This window comes from Astyanax mexicanus, chromosome 23 (genome assembly GCF_023375975.1).
Source record: "Astyanax mexicanus isolate ESR-SI-001 chromosome 23, AstMex3_surface, whole genome shotgun sequence".
Taxonomy (NCBI): Eukaryota; Metazoa; Chordata; class Actinopteri; order Characiformes; family Acestrorhamphidae; genus Astyanax; species Astyanax mexicanus.
The window spans coordinates 7,843,775-7,855,456 of record NC_064430.1 but is presented as its reverse complement, the minus strand read 5'-3'; the positions used below and the strand labels follow the sequence as shown (position 1 = coordinate 7,855,456).

The 11,682-nt window shown below is 34.2% G+C and overlaps 1 protein-coding gene across 1 annotated transcript; it reads right to left on the bottom strand.

Annotated features, from left to right (window-relative positions):
• Positions 1 to 626: 626 nt before the first annotated feature.
• On the bottom strand, positions 627 to 11,132 carry si:ch73-314g15.3 (Rieske and Ferritin_like domain-containing protein). Its single transcript, XM_007246907.4, has 12 exons — positions 10,907 to 11,132; positions 10,189 to 10,277; positions 9,228 to 9,346; positions 9,022 to 9,124; positions 8,821 to 8,918; positions 8,465 to 8,614; positions 6,681 to 6,848; positions 5,225 to 5,294; positions 5,058 to 5,136; positions 3,545 to 3,698; positions 1,937 to 2,041; positions 627 to 861 (listed from the first exon to the last, which is right to left on the bottom strand). The coding sequence occupies exons 1-12, from the start codon at positions 11,095 to 11,097 to the stop codon at positions 829 to 831; spliced, it is 1,359 nt and encodes a 452-aa protein (XP_007246969.3). The 5' UTR covers positions 11,098 to 11,132; the 3' UTR covers positions 627 to 828.
• Between the last annotated feature and the right edge of the window lie 550 nt (positions 11,133 to 11,682).

Sequence of the window (11,682 nt, the reverse complement as noted above, 5' to 3'; positions counted from 1 at the left end):
AGCCATAACCTTACCAAACTCACATAGATCAAACTGCTGCCAATTATAATAACACTAATAACATGTAGAATTAGCTAATATTAGTTAATGCTTAATAATCTGCTTAACAGGATGCTAACATAACTGTTTATAGTGCACTATAAGAACCAATACAGCCATCATTAATCATTTTCAAATAACAGACCCGTAACTAAGCACCAATAACACTTATAGCACAGAATAAAGCCTAATAAGTAGTGAATAAATCATTTACAAATGTCTAATTAAGGCTTTATTAAGCAAATAATAAGACATCAATAAGCGCCTAATTTGTGTTCCTTAAAATAAAAAGAAAGTGTTACAGAATTTTTTTTTGTATTTCACCAAGACAAACATATCATAGCTTAGATTAATACATGATTTATTAGACAATACTCATAATATGTTGCATGAAAAACATGATATAAAGTAAAAACATATTTAAAATGATTTAGGAATAAAATAAAAACTTTTTTTCTCAAAAATGATAATTTATACTTTTATTTTTAAAGTAATTTTCTCTCTTTGCATGAGTCCGATTAATTAAAAATGGCACATAAAAGTAACTAAAACTCATTTTCCACAGCAGCAACTGAATGAATAAATGAATAAATAATCATTTCACACAATTACAAGGACATGCACAGTGCAGGAAATAAGCTGAAGGTTTACAGTAATAATTAAATTATTAATAGTAAAATAGTAAATAATTACAGTACTGGCAGTGACAGATAGTATGTAGTGTACAGAAGAGAGTGATAGAGTGTAGCAGCTTATCTTTCCACTGTAAAAGCTGAAGAACATCTTCGGTTAGCTGGCAGGTTTAACAAGTGGAACGTACCACTGCAGAGAAAAATAAAAAAAAAATAAATAAAAAGACATTACAAATGTTTATTTTATTATTCCAGCAACATATGATTGTTTTCTTGGAAACATTTTTCTATTAATGCCATTCATATTAGACTCTATAAACAGTCATAGCACATATAATGCATTCATAAAGCATTATAGACATGGCAATAAAAATATTTATAAGAATGTTTAACACATGATAGCCATGAATTGTGATTGTGATCAGTGTGTTTAAAAGATGTTATATGTGAATACCAATAACCTCCACAAAGCTGCTGCCTTAACAAAGCATGCTATAATTAATTAATTATATTAACGTTAAATATTATAATATCTTATATTAAATTTGATAATATTTTATTACATTGTGTCATTGTACACTTTAAATAAAGTGAAATACATTGGAATACACTGTATCAATAAGTCAAGACAAGTAAGTCAATTGAGGTAGTTTTATTATCAATACTGCATATGTACAGGACATACAGGGAATTGAAGTTACGTTACTTTTATGACATATATAAGTTATATGAGTTATATGAGTTATGATGACAGATAAATTATAATTAAACCTAGTATCATAATTAATAATGCATACAAAACATGGCTTTGTAGTCTCATATGTTATGAATGCATTATAATGTTATAAGGGTGTTTATATAGTCTAATAGACATGCCATTTCTAAAAAAAAAAGTGTTACCTCCTTTTTATCTTATTTTCAAAGAGTTGTTTAAGGTGCTGTACAACGCATTGTGTTTTAATCGTCACCTGACCCTGAAGGTGATGTGCTGCCTTTCAGTATCAACAACACCATATTCTCCACTTTCACAATGGCTCTTATGTTTCTCACTAGTGGACTGGGTTCATGTAAATACTGGGCACATCAATATAAAGAGTCAAGACTGTTAAGTATCAGTTTGAGGTTCACAATATGTCAGTTTCATGTAATGAACTATTAATTATTCAATCATGTCAAGAGAAATAAAGTTACACATTCAATGGCACTTTTAAGGTTAAGAAATAAAACATACTGAAATAGAGATACAGCAACAGTAAAACAGATACCTCCTCAGTCATCCCGGCCGTCTTCCTTCCCTCTGTGTTAAACGGGGGCTTCAGATACCCTCTGAAGTGCAACTTAACCAAGTCATGGAAAGTCGTCAAGCAATGCTGGAAAAATATGAAACAAGAAATATATATATATATACACTTCAGTTTCTGAATCAGTTTCTCTGATTTTGCTATTTATAGGTTTATGTTTGAGTAAAATGATCATTGTTGCTTTATTCTATAAACTACAGACAACGTTTCCCCCAAATTCCAAATAAACATATTGTCATTTAGAGCGTTTATTTTTGTAGAAAATGAGAAATGGCTGAAAAAACCAAAAAGATGCAGAGCTTTCAGACATATGCAAAAAAATGTTCATATTCATACAATTTTAAGAGTTCAAAAATCAATATTTGGTGGAATGTTTTTAAATCACAGTTTTCACACATCTTGGCATGTTCTCCTCCACCAGTCTTACACACTGCTTTTGGATAACTTTACGCCTGCACTCTGGGTGCAAAAATTTAAGCAGCTTAGCTTGGTATGATGGCTTGTGATCATCCATCTTCCTCTTGATTATATTATATATATATATATATATATATATATATATATATATATATATATATATTATACATATAGGTCTTTAATGAATTAAAATCAAAGAAACTCATAATTTTTAGTGTCTCTTATTTTTTTCCAGAGCTGTATATACTATAAATTGAGTGTTTTTCATTATTTTAAAATGTCCTGCATTGTAGATTTATACTAAATTAATTCAGAAAACGAAAGAAAAACATGTGGCATTATTAAAAAAAATTGTTAAACAAACCAGAATATGTTTTAGATTCTTCAAAGTAGCATCTCTTGCTTTAATTAGACAGCTTTACACATCTTGGGATTTTCTCAGTCAGTTTTATGAGGTAGAGTCACCTGGAATTCAGGCTTTCAGTTAACAGCTGTGCTGAACTCGTCAAGAGTTAATCACTTGAATTTCTTGTCTCTTAATAAAGTGTTTGAGAGCATCAGTTGTAAAGTTGTGAAGAGTCAGAGTTGTTATATAGGGCAAATGCAATTTGTGTTTAACTCATGTCTCATTAGAACAAGCAGAGATATTCTGTTGAAAATATAGATTATAATCTGAGAATTGATGCTACATTTGTGTTTGAAAGCAGAAGTGAAAATAATAGTGATGAAGATCAAAACTTGGTAAAAAAAAAGTTAAGTTGCATGGTTTTCAAAACAGAAAAAAGAAAAAGTATAATAGAATTACATCTAAATTAAATTAATAATTATTAATTAAAATAATAATGCTCTAAATGTTAGAAGTAGTGCTGTCCATGTTAATGCATTAAATGGGTTAACGTTTTTTTTTATTTTACGCAAAGTAATAATGTGACCAGGTTGTTGTGAATAATGCAATTATTTTTCCTTTTAATAGGTTAACGGCACTAATTAGAAGAAGTACCATCTAATATTTAATAACTAAGCATGAGCACATGCAGACGCTCTTCAGAATAACAGATTTAATTCAGGTTGTTGGATTAGTTTAGCATTTAGCAACACCGATTGTAAAGCACCGGAAGTGTAGAAAGCGTGGTAAAAGAGACACACAGCTCTTACCCGTTCCTCTTTAGAGCAAATGTATGTGAACCAGCGGAGTCCTGCAGCCACATGTGTGATCTCATCAGTGTAGATTATCTCCAGTATCTTCACAGAGTCTGTGTCATTCTGTGCTGCAAAGCGTGAGAGCGTCTGAGGGTGCACGTCTAAACCCCTATAAAAAAAAAAATCATAGTACAAAACCCATTTAAAGGAAAACTGTCCAAAGTGACTGGCCTGGAGACCCCAGACAACATCTGTTTATGAACTGAATGCAAGAACAAACTGTGGGAGCGTCCCTGTGATGTGATAAATTCTGTGATGGTCAATCCTGGAAAGTACAACTTTACCACAGTTATCATAATCCTCCACTCACTAGTTACTAACAGTAGAATACAACCAGACTGGAACATGTTCAGCAGTATCCATTCACACCAGCTTTAACATCACTGTCTTTAACACTAGAATGGATAAATCTATTATTTATATTTGATAAAATTTAATTAATTTTATATGTTCTTACTTATTTTAAGTTTATTTAACTTGGTCTGTCTGAATGCAGTACCGTGCACTGTGAAAGAGACGAGGCTCAGCGCATTTTTGCCTGAATCTTGGTCAAACAACAATAAAATATTTCAGTAAAGATGGTGATAATAGTGTGTTTAATACCGTTGCTTTGCTGTTTCAACTATAATTAACGCGTAGTTATTTATTATAACTTCATAAAATTTATTTTTGACCAAGACAGAGGCGCCGGGGGTGGGAGATGGTTTGTGGTGGGGTACATTTTGCTTGCCAATTAAGCTCAATTAAGCAAGTTTATTTATTTATTTTATATGCAGTACCAGTCAAAAGTTTGGACGAAAGTATTAACGAAATTAACAAAAATAAATAAAAGTACAAATTTAAGACTTAAAACCTTGGATAGAAATCCAGCTGTGTTTAACCGTCCAGGGCCTGGCGTCCACATTTTAAGTCTAAACCACAACACTAAATTTTGCTCTACAAGGGCCTGGTGTCCTCTTATGAGGCCATTATACTGTCACCTAGTGGTGGCACACGAGTTTAACACGTTACAGCTTTGTTGCATTTTGTTCAGAAAGGTAAATGAACAGTGAATACTTTAAATGTATGTGTCTTCTTGTTGAAGCAGCACTTCAAATAAGCCATATTGCTCTTGTTGTTTCTACTTTTCTTCTTTTGCTGCTGCGTTCAGGAACAAAATAAATGTTTTGCACATCATTACTAATTGCGACTTGTTTCGGTGTTCTACCGAAATATAAAACTAAAGTTCTCATATGCGGACATTATTTTTCTCAGAAACTACATCATGTAAAAATATAATGCTTTGTTTTTACACTAATCCGGTATCAATTAGCCCAAATAGCAAAGAGAAATAAAAATAATAAATCCACGCCATGAAAGATTTCAGGTCTTAGGAGGTTAAATATTTTATGTTTTTAAATATTTTGCATTTCTTATTTCACGACTTTTTTTTTAAGACCCTGCGGGAGCCTGTAATTCAGTACTATACCTGGCTTCATGAACCATGTGTACTATAGCCAGTCTGGACAGAAGATCATGAGACGTCTCTGTTGCCGACTGCCACAAACCTGCAGATGCAGATAAAACAGAAGAAGCTTCATTTACAACATCAGCTTTACTAAAGCAACACATATTCATAATAATAGAGCTACTGACCATTATGCACCGGCAGGGAACCAAAAGAGCTGCCCAGGTCCTTGATCCTTTGCTCTAATAAATCATAATGCTGTTGAAACAAACAACAAAAAAAAACATTATTGAAACACATACTGTATATTAGGGGTGTAATGGTACAGAAAACTGACGGTTTGTTTCATACCTCGGTATAGACCCCACGGTTCGGTATGTTTTCAGTACGGTTGGTGGAAAACAAAGAGGCTGGGCATTCTGTATAGCCTCACCTTTATTTACTTCATAATAACAATAAATCTTCACTATAACCATATCATGGTTTATGCTTAAAACCAGGGTTCTCTCCTATTGTCATCATAAGAGGCTCCATTTTCTGGATCTTGTTGGAACAAACAAACAGTGAGCCTGATTGTGGCGCTTTATATTAAGAACAAAAACAGCAGCATTACTTTAACTAATTAAACTACATTTTTTCCCTAAGCATATTACTGGATGCATTTCAGTGTTTGGGTTCTTTGTTTTTTATAAGAAATATCAGAATTACATTGTTAAAATTAAGAGCGCCTAACCCTGCGTTCACACTGGAAAGTGACAGGCGACCATTAGTTTCCTATGGCAGCACAGCGATGGTTGTGGACAGCAGGCACGTGCAGATGGGGGGGCGGAGTCGGCTGGGGCACCTGCCCCTTTGGCTCTTACTGCTCGAAGTGTCTTTTTGTCTTTTTTTTTTTTGTAAGTGCGTGTGTGAAAGTCATACCCGTTTTGGGCAAAAAAACTACCATATTTTACCCCTCTTTCCTGCCGTCTTCAGGTATTAGTATTTTCCTGTAAATTTTCCATATTATACAAAATAAAAAAAACAGTATTAATCAGGAGACAGCTGTGTGAATGGGAAAGCCGGATGTAGAGGATAGCCAGTATTTAGTACAACACTGGGAAATGTTGGTAGTTTAAAGCAGTTTCTTAACCCTGGTCTTTGCTCTAAAATTGTGTATTTTCCACCTGATCCAACTGATCAGCTAATAAACAATCCTTTACTGAGATTATCTGTTAAAATCTCTTAGCCCCCTATCCCCCACAAATCAATCATTATGTAAATCCAGCACTGTATTAGACACATCATACCATCACTTACGTTTTTAATGCATTTAAAGCAGAGAAAGCTCTAGAATATGCAGAACAGTGTTAATATGCAGGAACAGGGTTGAGAAACACTGATCTAACGTGACTTCCAGTCAGAGCTTTACTTCCCAGCACAGGCTAATAGCAACAATGCTACAGCTACAATTTCAGGGTTATGTTCACTGGTTCCACAAGTCTCCTATAGACTGCCTGTGAATGGTATATTCTGCATGCGTTTGCGCGAACCGAACCATGACCCCTTCACCGTAAAGAATACACATACCGTTAAACCCCTACTGTATATGAATCAGATATTCATCAACTGCACTATTTAATCAAGTTAAAAATACTTTCTGACCTTGGCTTCATCTCCAGCTACTTTGACAAAGTCACTGAAGAACTGGCGTGGCATTGAGTCTCCAGTGCTGAGCTGAACAGAAGAGAACCGTGCTATAATATCCCACGACAGATCAATCGCCCACTGCTCGATATTCGCCAGAGAATGCAGCAAAGCGATCCTGCTCGCCTGCAAAACAAACCAAAACAAACCAAACAAAACTACAATTATTTACAGGACCTGCAGAATACCAATTACTGTATAAAGAAAGATATTCTTTGGGTAGCCAAAATATTATTCATAATTTTTTCGACATTGCAATCATTACTACATATTCTTCCATATAATAATATATAAAAAAAAATACCTGTTACTTTTTCAGGGTTTTTCAATTTTAGTTTCAGATTTTCTTATTTTATTATTATCATATTTAATATGTGCGCAAAAAAGGAAAATGCATTGTAAACTTTTATTTAAATTATTATTATTATTATTATTATTATTATTATTATTATTATTATTATCATTATTATTTGACTTTAGACTCATGTAGATCTTCTTTTTTAGACTCACTTTTCTACTTTATATAAGAAAATTATATAGAAGGGTCTGTGTGATAAACGTCTACTTCTGTAGACACGTTCGGCTCCCAGTGCTGGGGTCCTGGGTTCAAGTCCTTATCTGGGTGGAGTTTCCTCCAATGACTCAGTTTCCTCCCACAGTCAAAAAACATAGAGGTCAAAATAATTGGATATTCTAAACTGCTCTGGTCCGTGCGTTTGGAAGGATGATTGTTTGCTCAGATATGCCCAGGACTTGCCCTCTGTCCTGGGTCTTCCAGGTGGACGGTGGTTTCCGGTTGAGAATATGCTGTGCACGATTGGCTGCCTCTTCTCAATAAGTGTAGAATGTGATTGTAAAGCGTTCTTGGGTGTCTAGAAAGGCTCTATATTCATTTATTCATTCATTCATTCATTTATTTAGAGAGTGCTAAAAATATTTTTGTGTTGATGTATTCAAAAGAGAATCGAAAAAAAAAATATGTAATTTTTTTTTTTTAGTTAAACGAATTGGTATTTGGTTAATTCATTTTAAATAACACAAACTGAATATATACATTTGCAAAGGCCCCTTTTTTGTCATTAGACGTAAAAATTAATAGCAACAAAATTACAAACCAACTGACCTTTTCCCATTTTTGGATATGAACTAAATATAAAAAGAAGGAATAATATGCGCACTGGACTAAATGACATTTTGAAAACACTTTGCTGCATTTATTTGATTGTAGAGGTGGGCGATATGGCCCTAAAGTAATATCTTGATATTTCATGTTTTTTTCACGATAATGATACTCTTGGCCATATGAAAAAACACTGAATTAAAAAAAAATATTTCAAGAATACACTACTGCAACAAAATGAAAATAAAATTGTATTTTATTAGGCACACCCCTAACTGAGATATTAAAAATACAAGAATTTTATCAGATTTGTAACAGAAGTCAATGATCCAGAATGTCATGATACTAATAATAATAATGCACTCCAAATATCACCATATATCCAGGATTAAAGTAAAATAAATGATACTGAACAGATATAATCTGTCTCTAGTAGATATATATAATGGGAAATAAGAACATTGTGAATCTGTCTTTTGCTAAAAACAGCAAAGAAGTAGTACCCTAATGTGATAATTATAGATGTGATATTTCAGAGCATAATATTGTTTACAATATTAAAAAATGTTGAATAGGATAGGAAATGGCAAACCACTAATTGACTGAAAACACCAGTAAGTACCTGTGTGCCTCCTTTACCGCGTTTGATTTTGCCCGGCTGCACTACAGTCAGCTTGTCTATCCTGCTGGGCTGCGCTGGTGGAGCACACTCCCCGATTTCAGTTATTTTCCCAGTGTCCCACCAATGCTGCACTTCTTTAGTCAATTTTACCTAAAATAAAAGAAAAAAAAGAAACAATATATATATATATACACACACGTGTGTAAACAGGCATCCAATGGACCAACAATAAAGGTAACTATAGCAACAGATTGTCTTATAAACATGAACAGTATATTTCTATCTCACTGATTCCAGCTAAAATGTGATTCAGTGTTTCTGAGATATTGTAAAAAAAGAGGAAGAAGAATACTCACCTTTTCCTGTGGGTCTGGAGTACAGAGGATTTTTGTGGCCCAGAAACAGAGTGTATTTTCTGAAGACGCTGAATTAATTTCCCCTGGCAACGAGGCATCTAGAAGTGAAGTCCAAGCATAAGAGGACTTAATGTAATATTGTGTAATATTTACAAAAAATTGTATGGTTACTTTTCTAAACTGTTCCTGTTGATTGCTCACCTGTTTTAGCTGTTTTCGTAACCGGGACAGGGTAGCGAGACAAGTTACTCTGAGTATTGATATATACCTTTCCATCCACTACTCTGACATCATAGACTTGATTCTGCAGAGAGGAATTCAAAATAAAAGTCCATAAACAAATGTATTTTGCTATACATTTCACATAATTTGATGTATTTGCTAATGTTTTATTCAGAGTGGTCTACCTGCAGTCCTGACGATGAGGCACCTGTCTCCAGGCTGAAGTCAAAATAATGCCAGGGGCATACCAACGCCAGTTTCCCATCTCCCAGGTCCTCGATGTCTCCTTGGTCAAGAGGACCACCTGTTTAGACATCCACACCATACATCAACAAATTAATAACTGTAATAAAGTAAATGGGTATGAGTGTAAACATGGACTCAAGATATTTAAACCCAAGACACCTTTTAAAATGCATTGACTTTATCCACTATTCCCTGTATATTCAGTATGACTCTCATATCATCACTGTCTAATAAAAAACTTGTACAGTATCTTCAAAACAGATAAAACCTTCAACTAACGTTCAATAAAAGTCAATGTAAAAGGAGTCTATTTTAGGTCATTTTGGAAAAATCATATTGGTCCATTCATCAAGAAGTTTTGACAAAATGTAAGGGGCAATCTGTGTGCTCAAAATCAACAAAAAGAGCAAAATGGAGATTTTTTTCAAGTTTCTTACTTGGTGGCGGAAACACGGGTGCACTACAGACCGATTTAAACCCTGAAAACAGCCAATAGTAGGGTTGCACGTTATTGGAAAAATGTCCCCACCCGTACGCTGTCTCGTGTTTCTACCGATCAAAAGCGTCAGAGCTGAGCACTCAAAACCCGAGGAAAACAGCAAAACTACATTAATCGGCCCTTTAACTAACATTTAAATGGCTTTTTAAAATAAAGGTAATCTGTGCAAAACTGTGCTAGACTGAGGTGAACAGCTTTCAACACGTTTTTACAAGCACGTGCCCAACCATGTGGATGGAGGCCATGCAGTTATATATGCACTTCACATTTACTCCTGCCCCCCCCTCGCGCTCCCCCTCCCCCTTGCGCTTCTCAGGCAGCAGCAGCCTGTCACTCACACAGACAAAGCCCTGTGTATCTACTTCTTGTGTCAAGAATTAAAACATTGCAACATGACGTACCTTCATGTGGGCAGGATGAGTCCATAGCCCAGTACCGTCCATCATCTGTGTGCACCAGAACTATGTGCTCTCCATCGTCTGCGTAAAACCTGCAGGTTACACAATGAATTAAAAGTAAAAAATAGCTTTAATTACTGGTCAAAAGTTTGGACACGCCTTCTCCTTCAGTGTTTTTCTATATTCCTTTATTTAATTTATTTTCTACTTTGTAGATTAATATTAAAGATTTAAAACCAATTAAGGGACACATATGGAATTTGAGTTGTTCAGCACCTCCAGGAACTCCTTCCTTCAAGAGGCTGAGAAAACTATTTCAGGTGACTCTCCCTTATGAAGACACTGAGATTAAAATACCAAGATGTGCTACTTAGAGAAATCTAAGGTATAAAACATATTCTGGTTTGTTTAATACTTTATGTTTATTAAATAATATAACATGTGTTCCTGTAGAGGTTTAATATAGTCTTCATTATTAAATTTACAATGTAAAAAACATTAAAAAAAAAAAGAAAACACATTGAATGAGGAGAGGTGTGTCCAAACTTTTGACTGGTGCTATATAACAAACCAACCCTTATCTTTCAGACTGTAATTCTGAGATCAGACAGTCACAGCTACTTTGTAACCAACAAAACAATAAAAACACATTTTATAATAAATAAATATAATTTTTATTCAGGTTTTTACTGTTTATTTTTTAATGGTAAGGGACTCTTACTTGGTGCAGGGTGACTTCAGCTTCCCAGCATCTCCCACACACTGCCAGCTCCCCGCCTTTACAACGTCTTTAAGCGCCTCCACCAAGTCTTCTTCAAAATGCTCCATTAATGAACCCGAAAAACTTCTTTTTAATGTCTGTAATCCATAAAATACAGAGGGAAATTTTATCAAACGCTTTAAACAGATCATTCAGCTGTTTTTTCTACACGTGCATTACTTCCGGTGTTCTGTCAATTTGTGCTTCCTTGTCAAACCGTGCTACCATAATATAAGATAATATAATAGGGAAAGCTTTTTTTAATAAATCAATGGATTAAATATTTCGGTGGGCTAGAAAACATCATACCAGAAAATTCCTACGGCATGTGTATAGTAAATAAAGCAATAAATCACTATATCATTGTAAATAAAATAAAAAAAAAAGAAATTGAGGTTACAAAAAAAAACATATCTTGTATTTTTTTTATTAAACCGCAATTATATTTACGCTTTTCTGACACTGCTTTTAATAGTAAACCCAGACTGTATAGCATAGTGTAACCGAGGAAAAGAGAATTATCCTGAAAAAAGCAGGAAAAAATAAATAAATATGGGAAGCGCATGCGCAATGCATGTAAGTGCCACGTTTCGATGGGTAGCGCAACTCGACCGAACACCAGTTGTATGTGGCTACAGGTCTCGCTTTTTTCAAAATAAAAGTCACATTGAAATCTGATTTACTTAGAAAATGCTGATTTCCAGCCCTCTGTCTGTGGATTCCGTGAAAAGCGTGAT